The sequence below is a fragment of the Scardinius erythrophthalmus genome (assembly GCF_964197995.2).
Source record: "Scardinius erythrophthalmus genome assembly, chromosome: 8".
Classification (NCBI taxonomy): domain Eukaryota; kingdom Metazoa; phylum Chordata; class Actinopteri; order Cypriniformes; family Leuciscidae; genus Scardinius; species Scardinius erythrophthalmus.
The window spans coordinates 49,204,733-49,230,387 of NC_138228.1; the positions used below are offsets into that span (position 1 = coordinate 49,204,733).

At 42.5% G+C, this 25,655-nt stretch overlaps 1 protein-coding gene across 4 annotated transcripts in view; it reads right to left on the minus strand.

The window, feature by feature from the left end:
• The window catches only part of pik3c2g (phosphatidylinositol-4-phosphate 3-kinase catalytic subunit type 2 gamma), a 140,797-nt gene that overhangs the window by 110,386 nt on the left and 4,756 nt on the right, over nt 1–25,655 (minus strand). For all 4 annotated transcript variants that reach the window (XM_081372298.1, XM_081372300.1, XM_081372299.1 and 1 more), the window contains 15 exons: nt 19,657–19,736; nt 19,315–19,460; nt 18,777–18,891; nt 18,568–18,679; nt 18,415–18,485; nt 17,842–17,905; nt 17,450–17,575; nt 17,329–17,359; nt 17,038–17,218; nt 15,940–16,062; nt 14,892–15,020; nt 13,742–13,856; nt 8,633–8,814; nt 8,357–8,542; nt 4,429–4,522 (listed from right to left, as the gene is read on the minus strand). In XM_081372298.1, the coding sequence (XP_081228424.1) occupies nt 4,429–4,522; nt 8,357–8,542; nt 8,633–8,814; nt 13,742–13,856; nt 14,892–15,020; nt 15,940–16,062; nt 17,038–17,218; nt 17,329–17,359; nt 17,450–17,575; nt 17,842–17,905; nt 18,415–18,485; nt 18,568–18,679; nt 18,777–18,891; nt 19,315–19,460; nt 19,657–19,736 (1,755 nt within the window). The remainder of the gene's footprint in view (nt 1–4,428; nt 4,523–8,356; nt 8,543–8,632; nt 8,815–13,741; nt 13,857–14,891; nt 15,021–15,939; nt 16,063–17,037; nt 17,219–17,328; nt 17,360–17,449; nt 17,576–17,841; nt 17,906–18,414; nt 18,486–18,567; nt 18,680–18,776; nt 18,892–19,314; nt 19,461–19,656; nt 19,737–25,655) is intronic.

The following is a 25,655-nucleotide window of genomic DNA, read 5'->3' on the forward strand; positions in this document are numbered from 1 at the left end:
GTGTGTGCGCGTCTCAGATGTGTGTTTACAGGCGTGTGTGTGCGCGTCTCAGATGTGTGTTTACAGGCGTGTGTGTGTGCGCGTCTCAGATGTGTGTTTACAGGCTTGTGTGTGTGCGCGTCTCAGATGTGTGTTTACAGGCGTGTGTGTGCGCGTCTCAGATGTGTGTTTACAGGCTTGTGTGTGTGCGCGTCTCAGATGTGTGTTTACAGGCGTGTGTGTGCGCGCGTCTCAGATCTGTGTTTACAGGTGTGTGTGTGCGCGTCTCAGATGTATGTTTACAGGTGTGTGTGTGTGCGCGTCTCAGATGTATGTTTACAGGTGTGTGTGTGTGCGCGTCTCAGATGTGTGTTTACAGGCGTGTGTGTGTGCGCGTCTCAGATCTGTGTTTACAGGTGTGTGTGTGCGCGTCTCAGATCTGTGTTTACAGGTGTGTGTGTGCGCGTCTCAGATCTGTGTTTACAGGCGTGTGTGTGTGCGCGTCTCAGATCTGTGTTTACAGGTGTGTGTGTGCGCGTCTCAGATCTGTGTTTACAGGCGTGTGTGTGTACGCGTCTCAGATGTGTGTTTACAGGCGTGTGTGTGTGCGCGTCTCAGATGTGTGTTTACAGGTGTGTGTGTGCGCGTCTCAGATGTATGTTTACAGGCTTGTGTGTGTGCGCGCGTCTCAGATGTGTGTTTACAGGCGTGTGTGTACTCGTCTCAGATGTGTGTTTACAGGTGTGTGCGCGTCTCAGATGTGTGTTTACAGGTGTGTGTGTGTGTGTGTGCGCGTCTCAGATCTGTGTTTACAGGTGTGTGTGTGTGCGCGTCTCAGATGTGTGTTTACAGGCGTGTGTGTGTACTCGTCTCAGATGTGTGTTTACAGGTGTGTGTGTGCGCGTCTCAGATGTGTGTTTACAGGCTTGTGTGTGTGCGCGTCTCAGATGTGTGTTTACAGGTGTGTGTGTGTGCGCGTCTCAGATGTGTGTTTACAGGCGTGTGTGTGCGCGTCTCAGATGTGTGTTTACAGGCTTGTGTGTGTGCGCGTCTCAGATGTGTGTTTACAGGCGTGTGTGTGTACGCGTCTCAGATGTGTGTTTACAGGCGTGTGTGTGCGCGCGTCTCAGATCTGTGTTTACAGGTGTGTGTGTGCGCGTCTCAGATGTATGTTTACAGGTGTGTGTGTGTGCGCGTCTCAGATCTGTGTTTACAGGTGTGTGTGTGCGCGTCTCAGATCTGTGTTTACAGGCGTGTGTGTGTGCGCGTCTCAGATCTGTGTTTACAGGTGTGTGTGTGTGCGCGTCTCAGATCTGTGTTTACAGGTGTGTGTGTGCGCATCTCAGATCTGTGTTTACAGGCGTGTGTGTGTACGCGTCTCAGATGTGTGTTTACAGGCGTGTGTGTGTACTCGTCTCAGATCTGTGTTTACAGGTGTGTGTGTGCGCGTCTCAGATGTATGTTTACAGGCGTGTGTGTGCGCGTCTCAGATGTGTGTTTACAGGCGTGTGTGTGTACTCGTCTCAGATGTGTGTTTACAGGTGTGTGCGCGTCTCAGATGTGTGTTTACAGGTGTGTGTGTGTGTGTGTGTGCGCGTCTCAGATCTGTGTTTACAGGTGTGTGTGTGTGCGCGTCTCAGATGTGTGTTTACAGGCGTGTGTGTGTACTCGTCTCAGATGTGTGTTTACAGGTGTGTGCGCGTCTCAGATGTGTGTTTACAGGTGTGTGTGTGTGTGCGCGTCTCAGATGTGTGTTTACAGGCGTGTGTGTGTACTCGTCTCAGATGTGTGTTTACAGGCTTGTGTGTGTGCGCGTCTCAGATGTGTGTTTACAGGCGTGTGTGTGTACGCGTCTCAGATGTGTGTTTACAGGCGTGTGTGTGCGCGCGTCTCAGATCTGTGTTTACAGGTGTGTGTGCGCGTCTCAGATGTATGTTTACAGGCGTGTGTGTGCGCGCGTCTCAGATCTGTGTTTACAGGTGTGTGTGTGTGCGCGTCTCAGATGTATGTTTACAGGTGTGTGTGTGTGCGCGTCTCAGATGTGTGTTTACAGGCGTGTGTGTGTGCGCGTCTCAGATGTATGTTTACAGGTGTGTGTGTGTGCGCGTCTCAGATGTGTGTTTACAGGTGTGTGTGTGTGCGCGTCTCAGATGTATGTTTACAGGTGTGTGTGTGTGCGCGTCTCAGATGTGTGTTTACAGGCGTGTGTGTGTGCGCGTCTCAGATGTATGTTTACAGGTGTGTGTGTGTGCGCGTCTCAGATGTGTGTTTACAGGCGTGTGTGTGTGCGCGTCTCAGATCTGTGTTTACAGGTGTGTGTGTGCGCGTCTCAGATCTGTGTTTACAGGTGTGTGTGTGCGCGTCTCAGATCTGTGTTTACAGGCGTGTGTGTGTACGCGTCTCAGATGTGTGTTTACAGGCGTGTGTGTGTGCGCGTCTCAGATGTGTGTTTACAGGCGTGTGTGTGTGCGCGCGTCTCAGATGTGTGTTTACAGGCGTGTGTGTGTGCGCGCGTCTCAGATGTGTGTTTACAGGCGTGTGTGTGCGTCTCAGATGTGTGTTTACAGGTGTGTGTGTGTGTGTGTGCGCGTCTCAGATGTGTGTTTACAGGTGTGTGTGTGTGTGTGCGCGTCTCAGATGTGTGTTTACAGGTGTGTGTGTGTGTGTGCGCGTCTCAGATCTGTGTTTACAGGTGTGTGTGTGCGCGTCTCAGATGTGTGTTTACAGGCGTGTGTGTGTGCGCGCGTCTCAGATGTGTGTTTACAGGCGTGTGTGTGTGCGCGTGTTACGTCCCTCCACTACCTGTGGTGGCTCTGTTTCCTTCTCTAATGTTTGGCGGCTCTGATCAGTTTTGATTCGTTATTGTGTGCAGGTGTGATCTGTAACGAATGGGCGGAGAGACACCCTTTAAAATCCCAGGCACTCCGTGCAGAAGGGAGACTTGTGTTCCGGCTACCACGCCTGTGATTGATCTTCCTGTATTGTTTTTATTCTGTTGTATTTAGTCTCCCATCTTCTGTTTTTGTTTGTAATTTACTCATTTGTTCAATTAACCCCCTAGACCAACGAGTTCAACTGACTTTGCGGTAATTGTATGTTGTGGTCAGTGTGGCTGATCGTAACATTGCGTCTCAGATGTGTGTTTACAGGCGTGTGTGTGTGTGTGTGTGTGTGTGTGTGTGTGTGTGTGTGTGTGTGCGCGCGTCTCAGATGTGTGTTTACAGGCGTGTGTGTGTGCGCGTCTCAGATGTGTGTTTACAGGCGTGTGTGTGTGTGCGCGCGTCTCAGATGTGTGTTTACAGGCGTGTGTGCGTCTCAGATGTGTGTTTACAGGCGTGTGTGTGTGCGCGCGTCTCAGATGTGTGTTTTTTAGGCGTGTGTGTGTGCGCGCGTCTCAGATGTGTGTTTACAGGCGTGTGTGTGTGCGCGCGTCTCAGATGTGTGTTTACAGGCGTGTGTGTGTGCGCGTCTCAGATGTGTGTTTACAGGCGTGTGTGTGCGTCTCAGATGTGTGTTTACAGGCGTGTGTGTGCGTCTCAGATGTGTGTTTACAGGTGTGTGTGTGTGTGTGTGTGTGTGTGTGTGTGTGTGCATCTCAGATGTGTGTTAACAGGCGTGTGTGCGCGTCTCAGATGTGTGTTTACAGGCGTGTGTGTGCGCGTCTCAGATGTGTGTTTACAGGCGTGTGTGTGCGTCTCAGATGTGTGTTTACAGGTGTGTGTGTGTGTGCGTCTCAGATGTGTGTTAACAGGCGTGTGTGCGCGTCTCAGATGTGTGTTTACAGGTGTGTGTGTGTGCGTCTCAGATGTGTGTTTACAGGCGTGTGTCTGTGTGCGCGTCTCAGATGTGTGTTTACAGGCGTGTGTGTGCACGTCTCAGATGTGTGTTTACAGGTGTGTGTGTGTGTGTGTGTGCGTCTCAGATGTGTGTTAACAGGTGTGTGTGTGTGTGCGCGTCTCAGATGTGTGTTTACAGGTGTGTGTGTGTGTGCGTCTCAGATGTGTGTTAACAGGCGTGTGTGCGCGTCTCAGATGTGTGTTTACAGGCGTGTGTGTGTATGTGCACATCTCAGATGTGTGTTTACAGGTGTGTGTGTGTGTGTGTGTGTGTGTGTGTGTGTGTGTGTGTGTGTGTGTGTGTGTGTGTGTGTCTCAAATGTGTGTGTTTACAGGTGTGTGTGTGTGTGTGTGTGTGTGTGTGTGTGTGTGTGTGTGTGTGTGTGTGTGTGTCTCAGATGTGTGTGTTTACAGGTGTGTGTGTGTGTGTGTGTGTGTGTGTGTGTGTGTGTGTGTGTGTGTGTGTGTGTGTGTGTCTCAGATGTGTGTGTTTACAGGTGTGTGTGTGTGTGTGTGTGTGTGTGTGTGTGTGTGTGTGTGTGTGTGTGTGTGTGTGTGTGTGTGTGTCTCAGATGTGTGTGTTTACAGGTGTGTGTGTGTTTGTGTGTCTCACCTGCACCAGTTGTGGCAGAAACTCCTCCAGTTGACTGTCACACATCTGCTGGAAACGCTGCACAGCCACTGAACGCACAAACTGGTCATGAAACCTGAAAGATCATCACATCACACTCACACTAAACCCGTCAGAAGCAGGAACACAGTAAAGCTGAATCTCTGTCTGTGTGTGTGACCTGATGAGCAGCAACTACACACACTCCACTGTATAGATAAATCACACAACAGGATCTGAAAAACCAGTCACTCCATGTCAGAAACACAGCTTTACAGTTCAAATAATACAGATTTTGATGAAAACAAAACCAAAAATATAATTTTATAAAATGACAAACCTCATATTTTAGCCATAATTATCATTTTAGTCAAAATGATAATTATATTCATATTTATTTAAAATATGATATATTTCATACATTTCATATATTATATATATTATATTATATTAATCTCAGCTGTTCTTGTAAGATATTCTCTAGATGCTGCTACTATAAGAGCCGCACTTACGCAGTTATTCCAAGATAACGTGTCACTTTGGTTTTTATTGGCATTGCACAGGTTTTGATTTTTACATAAAAGGTGCAAAAGGTCTGATATGATTTTATCCTAATTGTTTAGATGTAAGGTGGACAGCAGAAATATAGCAGTTACCCTGGTAAACCCAGTATACAACGCAGCTGTGCTTCTTATGATGATAGATGCACTTTTATCATGGATAGATGCACTTTTATGATGGATAGATGCACTTTTATGATGGACAGATGCACTTATATGATGGATAGATGCACTTTTATGATGGATAGATGCACTTTTATGATGGATAGATGCACTTTTATGATGGATAGATGCACTTTTATGATGGATAGATGCACTTTTATGATGGACAGATGCATTTTATGATGGACAGATGCACTTATATGATGGACAGATGCACTTTTATGATGGATAGATGCACTTTTATGATGGACAGATGCACTTATATGATGATAGATGCACTTTTATGATGGATAGATGCACTTTTATGATGGATAGATGCACTTTTATGATGGATAGATGCACTTATATGATGGATAGATGCACTTTTATGATGGATAGATGCACTTTTATGATGGATAGATGCACTTCTATGATGGATAGATGCACTTTTATGATGATAGATGCACTTTTTTGATGGACAGATGCACTTTTATGATGATAGATGCACTTTTATGATGGACAGATGCACTTTTATCATGGATAGATGCACTTTTATCATGTATAGATGCACTTTTATGATGGATAGACGCACTTTTATCATGGATAGATGCATTTTATGATGATAGATGAGTAGTTCTTACCAGACGGCAAATGTCAAAATTTGATTGATGGCTTCCGGTCGCCCTTCCGGCCAATATTGTTATGGATTGACCTATTGACCCTACCTATCCCTTCGATCATGTGTTTTGACAGGTTGACCTTCCGGTATCCTTCCGGCATATGTTGTTATGGTTTGCCATATTGACCTTGCGTGTGTGTGTGTGTGTGTGTGTGTGTGTGTGTGTGTGTGTGTGTGTGTGTGTGTGTGTGTGTGTGTGTGTGTGTGTGTGTGTGTGTGTGTGTGTGTGTGTGTGTGTGTGTGTGTGTGTGTGTGTGTGTGTGTGTGTGTGTTTGTTTGTGTTTGTGCGCACGTTCTCTGAAATGATCCCCTCCACATTCCTGAGGTAACAGTGAAAGTGAGAAAAAGAGAGTTGCCCTAATCATGCTTTATATTACACACAAATAATATACAATAATATCTTACTAAAAATCTACTGAAACCTATTTAATCTCTATTTAATTCAGTTTTAGACAAAAGAATAAAAAATCATATTACATAAACATTCCGTTCTTTAGGCCTATAAGTGTATAAAAAAAGGTCAAAGGGCATGCTTCCTGCTATAGCTCTACCCAAAGTCTGTTCATGCAGCCACCAGACAGATTTTAAACACCGGATTTAAACCTCTACATATATTTTGAGTAGATAACCGATAGTATATTATCAGAAATGTTTTCGCACTGATTAAGGATAGTTCGGGAGATACAAGTAAAAATGATCTTATACGTGCAATAGATCATAGCTACCAGTAAGATCATGCTTTGAATTAAGACGAGTAAAATTAAATATTCGCTCAAGACCAACTTTACTTATCACACATCGCGTCTCTGAAATTGTGTAGTGATTTTTCAAATGATACAACTTAGTCTAAATAAGAGCAACGTGGAGTCCTCGGATTTCTTAAAAACAACACAACAACAAAACATTGTGACAAACATGTTGTATGGACAAAAATGCTGTTTGAAATATCTAAACAATCTAACGTTTTTGAACAGACGATGTTTAGTAAAAATAATACATAAGTCTTCTAAGAAGATAAATAGAGGATATGATTTTAATAAAACTTTAAAGATTAAAATATCTAATTTAAACTTTTAAGGTTATGTTTTTAAATGAATTTAGTATAAACTCTGGATGTACTCTGGAACGCAGACTAGATTTACTGTGACATTGTCATATATCCATATGCCTATATCCTGAAGCTTCAGTTCATTCATCTCTCTGGAAATGCAAGTTTTTTATTTATATATTTATTTAGCTAAAACTTTGTTTACATTTTATTAAATTATTTATTTACTTATTTCATTTTTGAAAATGTACAAATGTAGTTTTCTGTGATGGTTGTGTTTAGGTGTAGGCCTACGGGATTGAATATGCAGTTACGGTACAAAAATCACTATGGATATGGAAAGCCCCCGCCATAAAAATTTAAACCCCGCATGGACAAAAAATGCTGATTGAATCTTTTCACATAAATGAGATTTAAGACGCCTAAGTACAGTTTTTCAACCATCTAAAGTTTTTGAACAGACATTGTTTAATAACAATTATAATTTAGGTCACCGTTAAACAAAATCATTACAGTAATCTTCTAAAAGATAAAAAGAAGATGTGTATGTATTCAAACTTTAAAGATTTAAACAGTCTTTTAAAAGATCATATTTAAACTTTTACGATTATGCTTTGAAATAAATTCAGAAAGATGGCGGCACGCTAATTTACCGGAACCTGTCACACACACACGTACAGATACACACACACATACCATTTGGCTGGTGCTTCATGAAATCTTCAGTCAGCAGACTTAGATTAATTTTATTTTTATCTAAAACTGAAATTTCAGTAGATTTTTTATTTTATATACTTTTAAAGAAGATAATTTTTTTCAACTTTAGTTAAATTAGCAAGATAACCATTTTAATGTATACACTTATAAAGTGTACTCTGGCTGGTGAGGCATTCAGGAAAAACAGTATTTTTCTTCTCACTTTTCCAAAGGGGTCCACAATGCTCTGGAATGCGGAGGATATGCTGACACATATCCTATATACTAACTACTAACTACTTAGATGCACTTTTATCATGGATAGATGCACTTTTATCATGGATAGATGCACTTTTATCATGGATAGATGCACTTTTATCAAAGATAGATGCAGTTTTATCATGGATAGATGAATTTTTATGATGGATAGATAGATGCACTTTTATGATGGATAGATGCACTTTTATGATGGATAGATGCACTTTTATCATGGATAGATGCACTTTTATGATGGACAGATGCACTTTTATCATGGATAGATGCACTTTTATCATGGATAGATGCACTTTTATCAAAGATAGATGCAGTTTTATCATGGATAGATGAATTTTTATGATGGATAGATAGATGCACTTTTATGATGGATAGATACACTTGTCATACACACAATGTCATATACACCAAGGATTGCTTGAGGGTGAGTAAATCATAGGCTAATTTTCATTTTTGGGTGAACTAATCCTTTCAGAAAAAATACCCTAACCCTTGTCTATTGAAGCTGTGACAGAAAACAGAAACAGCACGTACTCGTGGCTCAGGAGGAACAGAGCCTCCTCACAGCTGATGCCCCAGCGCTGCAGGATCCTGTAGATCTCAGACTGGTCCTGCGGTCTCCACTGAGGAGCGCTGCCCAACACCAGGTGTAGGAGTGAGTTCCTCGAGCTGCACACCTGCCGTCTGCTCCACAGGAACAGCTTCTCGTTCTCAGTCAACCTGCGGGCGATCAACAGAGGAAGTGACATCAGTGTCCACATCAGTGTCCACATTACCCACAGGTTCAGGAGAGGGTTAACTTATACTGACAGCGACAGGCAGTGTTTCTGAGACACGTCTGCTATTCTTTTCTGCAGCTCTTCACATGCAGGTTCACACGCAGGTTCACACGCAGGTTCACACGCAGGTTCACACGCAGGAGACCCGAGGACTGACCCGGGCCGTGCGGACGCTCGCTCGTATCGCCACTGCTCAGAGTCTGGGAAACCAAGCTTCACACACAAACACACATGAAGGAGATTTCATTTATAAACTTAAGCCATAACAACATATATAATTATACTCTGGAATGAATCTCAAAAACATCTCAAGAGGAAGAAATGTGGTTGAATATGTTACATATACACATGTTCACTCCGGAAGAAAACACCCCTGTAAAACAGCTGGCTTTTGTGATGTAAAAACTGAAATGTAAACATCACAAGCTATGCAGTGACACTGAAAACCAAAGTGACACGTTATCTTGAAATAAATGCACAAGTAAAAGCAAAATAATTTGTCAGAAAAAGAATAGCTGAGATTAATGTGTAATCACTTCAGGTGAAGAGAGACAGGTGTGTATTTCACATCATCTTGAGGATTAGTTCATTATCAACACAGCCAATTATAACAGGGGGTGCACACTTATGCAGTTAGGTTATTTTAACATGTCACTTTGGTTTTCAGTGTCACTGCATAGCTTGTGATGTTTACATTAAACGTACAAAAGGTCTGAAATGATTTATCGTTTCAGTTTTTACATCACAAAAGCCAGATGTTTTACAGGGGTGTGTAGACTTCTTATATCCCTGTAAATGTGATGCTGATACAGTATGTATGTGTGTGTACAGTACCGATGTTTCCAGAGCACGTGTGTGTACGGTACTGATGTTTCCGGAGCACGTGTGTGTAAGGTACTGATGTTTCCAGAACACGTATGTGTGTACGGTACTGATGTTTCCAGAGCACATGAGTGTGTACAGTACTGATGTCTCCAGAGCACGTGTGTGTACATGGTACTGATGTCTCCAGAGCACATGTGTGTGAACAGTACTGATGTTTCTGGAGCACGTGTGTGTGTGTGTGTGTGTGTGTGTGTGTGTGTGTGTACGGTACTGATGTTTCCAGAGCACGTGTGTGTACGGTACTGATGTTTCCGGAGCATGTGTGTGTGTGTACGGTACTGAGGTTTCCAGAACACGTATGTGTGTACGGTACTGATGTTTCCAGAGCACATGTGTGTGTACAGTACTGATGTCTCCAGAGCACGTGTGTGTGTGTATGGTACTGATGTCTCCAGAGCACATGTGTGTGAACAGTACTGATGTTTCTGGAGCACGTGTGTGTGTGTGTGTGTGTACGGTACTGATGTTTCCAGAGCACGTGTGTGTGTGTACGGTACTGATGTTTCCAGAGCACGTGTGTGTTTGTGTGTGTGTGTGTGTGTGTGTGTGTGTGTGTGTGTGTGTACAGTACTGATGTTTCCAGAGCACGTTTGTGTGTACTGTACTGATGTTTCCAGAGCATGTGTGTGTGTGTGTGTGTGTACGGTACTGATGTCTCCAAAACACGTGTGTGTGTACTGTACTGATGTTTCCAGAGCATGTGTGTGTGTGTGTGTGTGTGTGTGTGTACGGTACTGATGTCTCCAGAGCACGTGTGTGTGTGTACTGTACTGAGGTTTCCAGAGCACGTGTGTGTGTACTGTACTGATGTTTCCAGAGCACGTGTGTGTTTACGGTACTGATGTCTCCAGAGCACGTGTGTGTGTGTACTGTACTGATGTTTCCAGAGCAGGTGTGTGTGTGTACTGTACTGATGTTTCCAGAGCATGTGTGCGTGTGTGCGTGTGTGTGTGTGTGTGTGTGTGTGTACGGTACTGATGTTTCCAGAGCACGTGTGTGTGTGTGTGTATGGTACTGATGTCTCCAGAGCACGTGTGTGTGTACGGTACTGATGTTTCTAGAGCACGTGTGTGTGTGTGTATGGTACTGATGTTTCCAGAGCATGTGTGTGTGTGTGTGTGTGTGTGTATGGTACTGATGTTTCCAGAGCACGTATGTGTGTGTGTGTGTGTGTGTATGGTACTGATGTCTCCAGAGAGCACGTGTGTGTGAACAGTACTGATGTTTCCGGAGCACGTGTGTGTGTGTGTACGGTACTGATGTCTCCAGAGCACATGTGTGTGTACGGTACTGATGTTTCCAGATCACATTTGTGTGTACGGTACAGATGTTTCCAGAGCACGTGTGTGTGCACGGTACTGATGTCTCCAGAGCACGTGTGTGTGTACGGTACTGATGTTTCCAGAGCACATGTGTGTGAACAGTACTGATGTTTCCGGAGCACGTGTGTGTGTGTACGGTACTGATGTCTCCAGAGCACATGTGTGTGAACAGTACTGATGTTTCCGGAGCATGTGTGTGTGTACGGTACTGATGTCTCCAGAGCACGTGTGTGTGTGTGTACGGTAGTGATGTTTCCAGAGCATGTGTGTGTGTGTACGGTACTGATGTTTCCAGAGCACGTGTGTGTGTACGGTACTGATGTTTCTAGAGCACGTGTGTGTGTGTACGGTACTGATGTTTCCGGAGTACGTGTGTGTGCAGTAGTGATGTCTCCAGAGCACGTATGTGTATACGGTACTTATGTTTCTGGATCACGTGTGTGTACGGTGCTGATGTTTCCGGATCACATTTGTGTCTACTGTACAGATGTTTCCGGAGCATGTGTGTGTGTACGGTACTGATGTCTCCAGAGCACGCGTGTGTGTGTACGGTACTGATGTTTCCAGAGCATGTGTGTGTGTGCGTACGGTACTGATGTTTCCGGATCACATGTGTGTGTACGGTACTGATGTTTCCCGATCAAATATGTGTGTACGGTACAGATGTTTCCAGAGCACGTGTGTGTGTACGGTACTGATGTCTCCAGAGCACGTGTGTGTGTACGGTACTGATGTTTCCAGAGCACATGTGTGTGAACAGTACTGATGTTTCCGGAGCACGTGTGTGTGTGTACGGTACTGATGTCTCCAGAGCACATGTGTGTGAACAGTACTGATGTTTCCGGAGCATGTGTGTGTGTGTACGGTACTGATGTCTCCAGAGCACGTGTGTGTGTGTACGGTACTGATGTTTCCAGAGCACGTGTGTGTGTGTACGGTACTGATGTTTCCAGAGCACATGTGTGTGTGTGTACGGTACTGATGTTTCTAGAGCACGTGTGTGTACGGTACTGATGTTTCCGGAATACGTGTGTGTGTGTGTGTGTGTGCAGTAGTGATGTCTCCAGAACACGTATGTGTATACGGTACTGATGTTTCTGGATCACGTGTGTGTACGGTGCTGATGTTTCCGGATCACATTTGTGTGTACTGTACAGATGTTTCCGGAGCATGTGTGTGTGTACGGTACTGATGTCTCCAGAGCACGCGTGTGTGTGTACGGTACTGATGTTTCCAGAGCATGTGTGTGTGTGTACGGTACTGATGTTTCCAGAGCATGTGTGTGTGTGTACGGTACTGATGTTTCCAGAGCACATGTGTGTGAACAGTACTGATGTTTCCGGAGGACGTGTGTGTGTGTACGGTACTGATGTCTCCAGAGCACATGTGTGTGAACAGTACTGATGTTTCCGGAGCATGTGTGTGTGTGTGTACGGTACTGATGTCTCCAGAGCACATGTGTGTGTACTGTACAGATGTTTCCGGAGTACGTGTGTGTGTGTGTGCGGTACTGATGTCTCCAGAGCACGTATGTGTGTGTGTGTGTATGGTACTGATGTCTCCAGAGCACGTGTGTGTGTGCGGTACTGATATCTCCAGAGCACGTGTATGTGTACGGTACTGATATCTCCAGAGCACGTGTGTGTACGGTACTGATGTCTCCAGAGCACATGTGTGTGTACGGTACTGATGTTTCCGGATCACATGTGTGTGTACGGTACTGATGTTTCCAGAGCACGTGTGTGTGTACGGTACTGATGTCTCCAGAGCACGTGTGTGTGTACGGTACTGATGTTTCCAGAGCACATGTGTGTGAACAGTACTGATGTTTCCGGAGGACGTGTGTGTGTGTACGGTACTGATGTCTCCAGAGCACATGTGTGTGAACAGTACTGATGTTTCCGGAGCATGTGTGTGTGTGTGTACGGTACTGATGTCTCCAGAGCACATGTGTGTGTACTGTACAGATGTTTCCGGAGTACGTGTGTGTGTGTGCGGTACTGATGTCTCCAGAGCACGTATGTGTGTGTGTGTGTGTATGGTACTGATGTCTCCAGAGCACGTGTGTGTGTACGGTACTGATATCTCCAGACCATGTGTGTGTGTGTGTACGGTACTGATGTCTCCAGAGCACGTGTGTGTGTACTGAAGGATTACAAATTTAAGAATATGTTTAAGATCTGCTGATCCTACTTCCTTACATAACATCACATGAAAAACTAAGGTGAACTACACTGTATTGGGCATTCAGGGTGAACATGATGGCATCAATTTACTGATTAGAAGTCAGCTGTAAGTCAGCTGTCTAAACATTGTAATAGTCAGGGGTTTTGTTAGTCTTTGATCTTCCAACTAAGAGTTGAACTGTGTGTGAATGTTTACCTAGTCTTAGTTCTCGTGACCATGTGTTGTTTATACAATTTGGGGGGTACCATTATCTCAGTTGGGGGTAATTGCCTTATTGTCTTTAGATGATTAGATTCAGTAGTCTTCCCTAAAGGCTGTGTGTAAGTTCAGCACCTTTAAGGACAGCCCAGTACTGATGTCTCCAGACCACGTGTGTGTGTACGGTACTGATGTTTCCATAGCACGTGTGTGTCTGTACGGTACTGATGTCTCCAGAGCACTGTGTGTGTGTACGGTACTGACGTCTCCAGAGCACGTGTGTGTGTACGGTACTGACGTCTACAGAGCACCTGTGTGTGTACGGTACTGACGTCTCCAGAGAGCAGGTGTGTGTGTGTACGATACTGATGTCTCCAGAGCACGTGTGTGCGTACGGTACTGATGTTTCCAGAGCACGTGTGTGTGTGTACGGTACGGATGTTTCCAGAGCATTTGTGTGAGTACGGTACTGATGTTTTCAGAGCACACGTGTGTGTACGGTACTGATGTTTCCAGAGCACGTGTGTGTACGGTACGGACGAGCTGACCTGTAGAATGACCCCTGTGGGCTGCCGATGGCCGTGGGTCAGTGCTGCGGATGGAGGACACCTGGGCGGCACCTGTGTGGACATGCTGAGCAGAACCGTGCCATGAACCAGAGTCCTGCAACACACAACATTAGTCACAACAGCTCACAGAAACACGGCTCGAAACACATCCACTGCAGATTAATATACTTAACACACTCTATGGATGTGAGCACAGACTGTTGCATCATATCACAGTGCAAGAGTGTGTGGTGTGTGGCACTGCCAGAGTTGGGAAATAACTGACTGTCTGAAGACTAAAAGAAAAAGAAGATATTTTGAGAAATGTCTCAGACAGTGTTTTTGTCCATATAACAAAAAATTGATGGGGTGCGATGTTGTTTGGTTTCCCACATTCTTCAAATATCTTCTTCTGTGCTCCATTACTGGATATGCACTTTAAATATGTCGATTGAATACATCCACTGATACTACTATTATAAGTTGAAGGGGGAAAAAAACAATATTAAACAACAGACACTGATATAACTGAATATGAAACAAAGCAAAGCAGAATTATGAATATTTCTATGCTGGTGTCACCATTGCCTTGTGCATGGCGGTCCAGAACCACAAATTCCGTAATTATGTATAAAAGTATTGACAGCTAAACATACTCTTACTGTCACTGACACAAATGACTAGTGGGCTTTTACTGCAAAACAACACAAAACATACAACAACTGTTTAAGAACAGCAGCATATTCAGTCATTTTGGGAAGCAAAAAAAAACCTCACAAAAGTCCTGGTGGAACAGATAATTGTTGACAATTTATTTTTTTTGATACTTTGGTAAGTATATTGCTTATAATATTGCTGTGTTATTTTTTATATGTTATATTTTTGACGACAATATGTTTGACTTGAAATCGTTTAATTATCGAGCATCTTTCATCTTTGTTATAATTTACAAAATCTAAATCTAAAATCCTTCTTGTTACCAAACAATTTCATCGGTTGTTTCCGTGACAAGCACTGGAAAACTGTTCGAGTCAGCAAGAATATGTTTGCATTCGTGCACATGTGTGTGTAGAGCATCTGAGAAACAGCAGACAGATAGAAGACAACTAAGAGAAATCAGTGCTTTATGAAAGAGCGTTTAATGGCATACTTGTTGTTGAAGAGAGGAAGGGCCGCCCAGCAGAGAAGCTCAGGGCTTTTGGACTGTTTTGAGCCCAATAGATGAAAAGTCAACATTGATTCATATGGCAGCTCTCTAACTGGAACAGGAAACACCAATCTGAAACACATACACATCAGGCTAAAAAACATATTTTGATTTTTCAGTCACTCAATCCCATGTTTCACAGCAGGGAGTTCACTAGATAACTGAATCATAGAACACGTATCCTAATGTTTTATTTATCCTAATGAATAATCTTACCCTTAACTTGCTCACCATTTTGAGCATAATAAGAATTTTCCAGTATGTAAATGCCCAGAGCGCATCATTTAGTGAAGGTAGACGTTAAATAAAACTCTTTCTGCCGTTGTATTAATCCGGACCTGTTATGCTCTTTCTTAAGGTGATGATACACAGGGCAACTTTTTGGGCAATGCTGCTGGGCAATGTTGCCGTCAACGAGCAGCCAGATGAGACACAGGGCCCATGAACAATCTAAATTATCCAGATATATATTTGAAGAGTTCAGATGCAAAAGCCTCTAAGTGCCATCTGAAATTTTCTTCTAGAATGATCATTTTTATCAAGCTCGTATATTTAAGTTCAGTAAATTCACTTAAATGGCAATGAAAATTACCTATGAATTGTCATTTAAGTGAAATTACTGAACTTAAATATACAAGCTTGATAAAAATGATCATTCTAGAAGAAAATTTCAGATGGCACTTAGAGGCTTTTGCATCTGAACTCTTCATTTATTGCCCATTTTCAATGGGAAAGTGCCCATGCAACAATCGATTGGCAAGATTGCCCAGCAACATTGCTCAAAAAGTTGCCCTGTGTATCATCACCTTCAGAGTCTTGATGTTGTTTTCAGGCTCTACTAGAGCAGGTTTTCCTGCTTGAATGTTGATAAAAGCAGAATAGGTTCTTTTCCCTTTTGAACCTAATACCAATAATGGCATACACAAACCAAAATAGATATAGTTCAAGAGGCCTTTGATAAACTTGATAAAGAAAGCGCCCGGTTTCTTACAGGCGGTTGCAGTGGATCTTGCAGTGCAGCTGCAGTGACGTGCTGATGTTCTCACACAGAACCGGTTCCGCCAGATTCCTGCCGCAGTGTGTGAGCGCGCAGCTCACGCTGAAGTGATCGTAGCTGAAACACACACCACATCTCATTCATTCTTTCATTCATTCATCAATGTTCTCTGTGTCTTAAAGAGACTGTTCACCCATAAAGGAACCTCCTGTCATCATCGACTCCTGCGAGCTGCCAATGCAGTGGTGTTTATAAGCTAGTTACATTAGTTCATGCATGTATGTAATCCGTTTCCACATATTTTTCTAGTAATGTGAACAAGTAGACTTGTAAAGAAAACAGTTTGGTTGCACTTTATTTTACAGTACGAGCACTTACTAAGAACGTACTGGAAAATATAAGGCAACCACAGGGGTTACGGTCCTTGCACACTGAGTCCGAAATTCTCGTCCGAAATTTTAGCACGTTAAAAAATAAATACGACCTCACGTTTTGTCAATCACGTTTACACACTGCCTCCGAAACTTTCATCTATCATAGAAAAATTCGGATCAGGTTCGATTTTCTGAGTTTTTCGAATCCGTAGCAAGCATTTTGAGAGGTGTTTTGACGATTCAGAGCCACCGAAGAACGAACACGAACATTTCAGACTCAGTGTGCAAGCACCTTTAGCGGTGGGTTCAGGGTTTGCATCTAGTTACTACCCAGTTATTGTGATTATAGTCTGTACACGGGGAACAAGACTGTAAAATAAAGTGATACCAAATGTTTGGTTTGAGTTCATGTACTTAAATCTTTAATTTGACTGAACTAAGTTTAACTTGTAAAACGGAGTTACCAATACTCAAGTTTCCTGTGTGTGTTCTGCACTCGTGTGTGTGTTCTGCACTGGTGTGTGTGTTGTGTGTGTTCTGCACTGGTGTGTGTGTTCTGCACTGGTGTGTGTGTGTGTTCTGCACTGGTGTGTGTGTGTGTTCTGCACTGGTGTGTGTGTGTGTTCTGCACTGGTGTGTGTGTTCTGCACTGGTTTGTGTGTGTGTTCTGCACTGGTGTGTGTGTGTGTTCTGCACTGGTATTAAACGCTAGTCGTACCCGTGGACCCAGTCGGGCAGGAGCCTGTAGAAGCCGGTCAGGTCGAGCTGAAGCATGTGTGTGTTGAGCCGGACGGTGGATGCTGGCGGATCGGGAACATCCGGTCCTCTGAAGTCCAAATCAAAGTTTGTGAAGAAAATGTGGAGCAGCTTCAGCAGAGCTTGATGGAGCGTGACTACAGCTGAAACATGCAGACTTTACGCTTACGAAGACACTCAAATCACAGACAAACCACTCGTCCCCTATAGATCAAACAGCATGTTTCAAAACATTACTTTATTTAATACTCACCAGTTTCACAGTCACTCATTTCCACTGGAGTCTAGGGAAAAGAACATTATAATTAATAATAATTCCTGGGAAATGAAATTCCTTCAGTGACCCACATGCGGAGAGAGTAAGATGCCCGTACCCGTGCCAGAGGAGCGAAGCGCTTGAGCCGCCCGACGGCCTCCTCTAGATCTGCTGTAGTGACGCCACACATCTGCTCACACACACCGCCGACGCTGTCCACGACCGCACTCACACACACGCCACACTGACACACACACACACACTCATTCATTACATTCAGTCATGTCTCTGAGCGCTGCTGTCAGGAACGGAATAGTTCACTTAAAAATGAAAACAATAATTTGTCCTGTAGAGATGCTTTGCAGCAGTTTCATAATTACACACCATCATCTTGACAAAACTCAGTCCATCCATCAACTGATGAAGCCACTCAGATCATTCAGAATAAACTCTAAATATGTACAGAATTTCTAAGCATTTCAGTCATGTGGAGTTCAGTGAAACACAAACCTGGCTTCTCATGAGCTCGTTTACTTCCTTGCTGTAGATATTTAGTTTCTCCTGCAGACACGACCTAAGAGAACAAATGATATTCAATATGTATCAGGAAATTGAAATGGTGGCAATGTATTTCTGTACATTTCCCATACGCATATATGCAACATTTGGAGCAAAGCAAAGTTCACATTCTAAAATGTAGTTCCAGTTCTGGTTTTAATGTAAATGTAAAATTCATTTAAATGCCTTCATGTGCAAAATTTCAAATAGAATTGATGCGAATCCATCAAGGACAGAAAAATTATTTAGAAATTGCGCGTTCATTAATACTATGAAATAAATTCAATGTTGGTAAGAAAATGCAGTGACTGCATTAACATATTCACGTCACAGCTAACAACATAATCAACTTTAATTTTGCAAATCATGACATACATAAAGTGATGTTTCAATTTAAAAATAAAATGCACCAAGCAGAGGTAAGGGAAATGTACATTAAAATACAGGAATACCGTACATAGACAAATTACATTTCAAATGGAATTTTGTCAGCTTTATGCTTTCATAGTGCAGATGTACACAAACCTTATTGTGTTGAATGCACAAGCAGAAGCGAGGACTTGATTAAAATGAAACGTCTGCCTGTCGTCTTCCTCCTACAGAAACATGCAATCTCATAACAATATGAGCTTCTTCAAATGAGTAATTGTTTTGAGCCACTGTAATTAAATATCATACATCTCGCGTCAGGGTTTTGTCAACGGTGTCCCAGAGCATCATCCTCACGGGAACATCGGAAGCAAACTTATGATACGTCTGGATGCGTTCGTGAGATCCCAAGATTTCATCACTGGAAGAGGCAACAATATCTAATGCACTTAAACAACAGCAGAGATAGCATTTCCATTCAGCAACAACAAGAACATCAGATCCACTACTTAAATCACCTTCTGAGAAACTCCTCAGAGTCACAGAGTTTCATCAGGTATTGTCCACTGACAGCAGCTTCATGATCCAGAGTCTCCAGAACCGCCTCCATCAGTTCCCGGGCTGTGCTGCTTACTGATGAAACAATGAAAATAAAGTTTGCCAAACTGTCCGAAAAGCTCCAGCCTAATGTAAAACTGAGCGTGTCATCTGTTGTAGTGGTAGTAGTAGTATTTGAGTTTATTGCCATATCAGCATCACCGGCTATGACATGGCAGATGCATATTAAACATAACAACATAATATCATAAGTACAACATAATGAAAACAAACTTATACAGAAATGGTACATGAGTCCAATTCTATAAAAGATTCTTTAAATGTACTTGAGCTTGTAACTGTACAATTCTGGATCCATAAATAAATCCTTAAAAGTTTGTCCTGATAAAAAGCGCTGTCTCATAACACTAGAGTTTGGGCAGTCCAAAAGAACATGTTTTACAGACGAGTTGGTACTACAGTATTCCGGTGCTTGAGTGTGTCCTCTGCAACGCTTACGTCTCCATCTGATCGGCAGCTCCACAGAGACCCACGGCACAGAGACCCTGAAGAGCAGATCATCGGACACGAGCACAGGAGCCACACGGGCCCAGAACACACTCCTGCTGGACTCGTCACGGGTCTCGCTGTGTTCTGAGAGGATTCTGACAAACAACAGCATTACAGACACGAATACAGATGTGCTCAGTTATTCATATTGGAGCAGTGAGCTTTATGAAAGTAGCTGTGTGAATTGAATTTCACGTTAATGAAAATCTACATGTGAATTCAGAACACATGGATGAAATTCGACAGCCATATATGTACATTGATATGTTGAAAAAGAGTGATGCATCTTACCGCGATGTTGACATGCAGAGCAATGCTGTTCTGCTGTTGCTGCCTTGGGCTGAATCAAGTAAGTCGATGTTCCAAGAGTCCTGTAGACATAAGAGAACGATCATAATATGTACGGTTATAGAACGCTTGAAACAAAGTCTATCATCCTCTGTTGCACAGTGAGGCCCATGGAAACAATGTAATCTTACACTTTGCAAGTCATGATGAATATAAAAAAAGAAAAGCCTTTTCTTGTTCACACTTGGTGGTCATTTCGAAATCTTTTCTTTTCTGGCAACATGCACCAGGACTAGCGTTGGGTATCTTTTTCATTTTAACGATTCCGATTCTGCTTATCGATTCCGATTCTTATCGATAAGAGGAATCAAAATTAAAATTGTATAACAAGAATCCGATTCCTGACCTCAAGCATTCGATTCCAGAATTGGAAACGATTTTTAATTCCCAACCCTAACCAGGACGCACGTTTCTGAAAACAGACCTCTTTATAAATCTGTCGATCCACTGTTAACTCGTAATGTGCACAGCATTCTGCAACAAATATTTTTCGGCATTTCCACACTTATTTAAAGTCGTGATGTAAGTTGGATGGATAAAAAATTTTGCAAAAAACTTTGATTGTGTCCGTGGGGAATTGATTGGATGGTTGTGGTTTGCTATTGGCTGATCTCATGTGAGTGACAGGTTGCCCCGCCCTCGTCATGAGAAGAGAAGAGGACAGGAGAGGAGAGGAGAGGAGAGGCAGGGAACTACACTGCGACCAAAATGGTCGCATATGCGACCTTTTGAAATGCCATTGCGACCCTAATTTTGAATGGGTCGCAAATGTATCACTGATTATTTTTGTACCTGTTTTAGGCAATATGCTATGATTTACTATGAGCATTTATTAAAACAGAAATGTGTATTTTAAGAATAGGCCTACGTTTTATAACGTGCTCTGCGCATTCAAAACTTCAGCCCCACGACTGTTAAGTTACTTAGATTAAAACGTAGCCTGTATCAGTGCTGCACGTCTATGGTGCTGCGCGAGCGGCTCTCTCTCTCTCTCTCTCTCTCTCTCTCTCACACACAAACACGGACGCGCGCACACAGATAGAGAAGATAATTGTAAAATGAAAATTGACGGGCTATAGTTTACATTTAGTATTTAACGTTTTATATTTTAACGTGTTCTAACGTGTGCGTTCCTCAGCGCGTACATGTGAAGCTCACATGCACTAAAAGCCTGTCTACCAGCGCCTGGATACTGGACTAAGTTATCTTTCGAGTCGTATTGTGCTTATACTGTTAAATACACACAAGGTTTACATAAACAAAGTCGGTTATGTCTAAAGTGAAAGAAAACTTGAGAAAAATGAGTAAATCTGCTTGTCAAATGCGTGTATATTGAGTAGGGGGAGGCTGCAGACCTGGAGCCGGTAGATCTACGCCCCAGCAGTTTTACGCCCCAGCAGTTTTACGCCCCTACTGTTCCAGAAGCGTCCAGTAGGGGGAGGCTGTACAGCGACACGAATTGAGGTATATTAAATAATCTGCTAAAGTTATTGTTGTTTAGCAAAAAAAAAGTAAAATAAAAAAATGCAATGATGCAACATTTATTATTTATAAACGATTAGCTTGATAGAGCTAGGTAGATATCAATTAATTTCTATATATCAATGGATGGCCTATAATTTATTTCTCGAGACAAAAAGTTCTGGACAGTCAGGTTGATGTTCTGTCTGGCTTAAACTTAGCTAAGTAACCACGTGTAATAAGTTTAGCTGCCCCTAGTCTTCTCTACTCACTTTCAAAATTAACTTTCTTTTGAATTTTCTTTTGTTGCCTGTCTTTATCTTGCGTGAGATGGCCTCTTCTGGTAAGACTCTGTTTACTCCTTTCTGGTTTGAGTTTCTTATTGAAAATTAGATGATCTAACTATCTAATTTATGTCTAAATATAATTTTTTCTTAAAATAGCTTACTGATCTGGACTAAAATGTAGGCTGTGTGCACTTAATGCAGGATATATCATACTCTGTCTTTACCAAGTTCTCTTTAACTTGCATTGCATGTGTGTTTGCTTTAGCTACTTAAGGAAATGAAAATCTCCCTCTTTCTCTCTAAACTTGTATAAACTGTAAACACCCATCTCTTTTTTTAACTGCATTCCAAACCAATAGCTTATCTAGTAATTAAATAACTTACAGAGACATACATGGACATGTTTTTAATGTCATTTTCAATTTTCTCTGCACAGTCCATCATCAGTGGCCAAAAGAAAAGCGTCTTGACACTTTTTCCAAAAGTGTTCCACCAACAAGTGCCTGTGCCGTTGTACTTTGAAGATCAGGAGCAAATTGATGCAATCCACACTGACCTGACATAAATTCTGGGCAGCACACCCACACACACTGTGACAAGATCAAATTCACCATGGATGTCCTTTTTACATTTTCTTAATGTTTATTTTTCTTATTATGAAATACACAGATATGAAACTCAAATTAAAAAGGCAGTTTGTGTTCTCGTAACACTTTCTTTCATGTGGTCTGTGACTCTTATAGGGGGTCTACAGTGATTCTGCAGGGTCTCCAATAAGTCTTATAGTTAATCTCAGTTGCTTTGGTGCATTTCTCAGATCACAACTGAAATCACATCATCTTAAGTTGTCACTGGTGCACATAAAAGCAATTTCTCATTCTTTTATACTTTATACAAATTGCAAATGCTTCGGTACATTCATGCAAGAACTGATAATGTACAACTGTCTGCTGTTTCCTACATTATCAACTCTTTATGTCATGTTGATCAAAATATAGGCCTATTATACTATTTCTCTGTTGAATTGTCATACTTCTCAAAACATAGGCATTAGTTCCTTGCATAAGTCATTAAATGCAAAATGGTTGAGTTGTCATAAACTGTTAAGCATGGTTTCAATACATTTCTATTAGACTTTATTTTGTAAATGTGTCCTGAATTGATGAATTGCAGAGGTGTATTTAGAATTTCACTAATGAAGGAAATAATGAATTAATAACTTAGGAAGCAGCAAGGCAATTCATAATCAATTGCATGAATTTACCAAAGAAGAATCACCATGGATGTCCTTTTAACATTTTTTTCAATATTTAAATGTTTTTTATCAGTGAGCAGAAGCACTTTGACAGGAGGATAGAAAAAAAGTTAAAGAAGAGTGGCAAGCCATAGGAGAGTCATCTACAGGAGTCATCATAATTCATAAATGGTGTTGATAAAGAATGTATTTGTGAACAACAATATTGTCTCTTTCTTCTAAATGGCCCTCGGAATTTTAGAAAAGGGTTAAATTGTGTTTGTCTTCATAAAATGCTATGTAGGACACTGTTTTGTAGCTGTATGATGACCAATAGTATAGTACAGCAGATATTTAATCGAGGATCCATATGACACGGTGCTGTATGTCTAATGGGCTAAATATGGTTAATATCTAAATGTAACTTTATATAAATTCACAACAACATATTTCACTCAGTCTCCTGTATATAAAAACATACAGTGAATATTCTATATTCAATTTTCAACAAACTATTCTACAGCAGGTCATATATAAATATTCTACAGTAGGTCATATATCATTACTTGTCATCTGATCCACCTTTGTGCATTATTAATTTTTTAATTTACAAAAATAGTCTTCTGTAGGCTGAATAAAACAAACAGTCATCTGTAGGCTGAGTGAAGCCAACTAAATATCTACAGATATTTTAATCCATAGTGCAGATCTACACTGTAACGTTTATTTAAATTAACAAAAAAACACAAAATTGGGCAAAGTCTATGAACGGGACGGTTATTAATGTGTAAGTTTTGAGCGTCGATTTAATGGTGTTATTTCGCAGTATAACCCCCTACTGGACGCATCTGGAACAGCAGGGGCGTAAAACTGCTGGGGCGTAAAACTGCCGTGGGGCGTAGATCTACCGGCTCCAAGTCTGCAGCCTCCCCATATAGTGTATATTAGACGCTTTGCGCGCAACTCTTAAAGAGACAGTAGCAATAGTAAACACGCTGCCGCTTGTCCTTAAAGGGATAGTTCACCCAAAAATAAAAAAATATCTCATCATTAACGCACTCTAATGTTGTTCCAAACCTGTATTAATTTCCTTCTAATATTTTTCTAATATTAATATTTTGAAGAATGTGGCTATCCAGTAGCTGGTCCCCATTGACTTCCATAGGAGAAAAGTCACAGGAGTACATCAACTGTTTGGTTACCCACATTCTTCCGAATATCTTTTATTTTCAACAGAAGAAAGAAACTTATTCGAGTTTAAAACATCTTGAGAGAGTAAATTATGACAATTAGAATTTTTAGGAGAACTATTTAACGTTAATAAAATAAGTATCAACGTATAATTTATACAGTGAAGTCTATTTTGTTTTATTTTCATATTTGTTAATTTAATTACTTTCTTCAATGCTACTGTTAAATACACCTACTGAAGCTGAAAACATAAAACACTGTTTATTTAATTTGTATATTAAGTTGTGTATGTGTAATGTGTATCTTTGATCTTAATATTTAATAACAAAGAAAATAATGACAAATATTTTTATCTTTGCCCCTGTCTGCCATTTTTTAATATATGTTTTGTTACCTAAGGCTTTGTTTTTAAAATATGGACATTAGTTTGGCTGTAATGCTCAGTCACAAAATAGTAAAACCAACATAAAAAATAATCGTGATAAAATCGTGAAACGATATTTTTGCCATATCGCCCAACCCTAATTGGAATAATAAATTAAGTAGCCTATCTTAATTGTACACAATGTTCCTGTTATTTTTTTTTTTTTTACTGTTTTATGCCATAACAGCAATATTAATACCGGTTATTATTATCGGTATCGACCACAATTTTCACATCGGTGCATCACTACTTAAGAGTTCAGGAGTCTGCCCATCTGTGCCCATAGCTTGTTGAAATCCATTTAGCAGAAAATCTATCCCATTCCCAACCAATGTTAAAGAAAACAAGAAGGCATGTGGTTTAAAAGATGGCAAGTAAAATAAAAAGCACATCTGTATGTAATAGTTTCATTATTGTTCATTATTATCCAGAGCGGCTTACTTTAAATAATTTGTGCGACCAAATCATGTTTTGCGCCAGTAACTGAAAAAGTTAGTAGCGCAAGTGCCACCAGTGGAAAAGGTTAGTGTAGTTCCCGGAGAGGAGAGGAGAGGAGAGGAGAGGAGAGGAGGGGAGGGGAGGGGAGGGGAGGGGAGGGGAGGGGAGGGGAGGGGAGGGGAGGGGAGGGGGAGGGGAGAGGAGAGGAGAGGAGAGGAGAGGAGAGGAGAGGAGAGGAGAGGAGAGGGAGAGGGGAGGGGAGGGGAGGGGAGGGGAGGGGAGGGAGGGGAGGGGAGAGGGAGGAGGAGAGGAGAGGAGAGGAGAGAAGGAGGGGAGGGGAGGGGAGGGGAGGGGAGAGGAGAGGAGAGGAGAGGAGAGGAGAGGAGAGGAGGGAGGGGAGGGGAGGGGAGGGGAGGGAGGGGAGGGGAGGGGAGGGGAGGGGAGAGGAGAGGAGAGGAGAGGAGAGGAGAGGAGAGGAGGGAGGGGAGGGGAGGGGAGGGGAGGGAGGGGAGGGAGGGGAGGGGAGGGGAGGGGAGAGGAGAGGAGAGGAGAGAGGGGAGGGGAGGGGAGGGGGGAGGGGAGGGGAGGGGAGGGGAGAGGAGAGGAGAGGAGAGGAGGGGAGAGGGGAGAGGAGGGGAGAGGGGAGGGGAGGGGAGGGGAGGGGAGGGGAGGGGAGGGGAGGGGAGAGGAGAGGAGAGGAGAGGAGAGGAGAGGAGAGGAGAGAGAGAAGAGAAGAGAAGAGAAGAGAAGAAGAAGAGAAGAGAAGAGAAGAGAAGGAGAGAAGAGAAGAGAGGAGAGGAGGGGAGGGGAGAGGAGAGGAGAGGAGAGGGGAGGAGAGGAGAGAAGAGTAGAGAAGAGAGGAGAGAAGGAGAGGAGAGGAGAAGGAGAGGTAGAGGAGAGGAGAGGG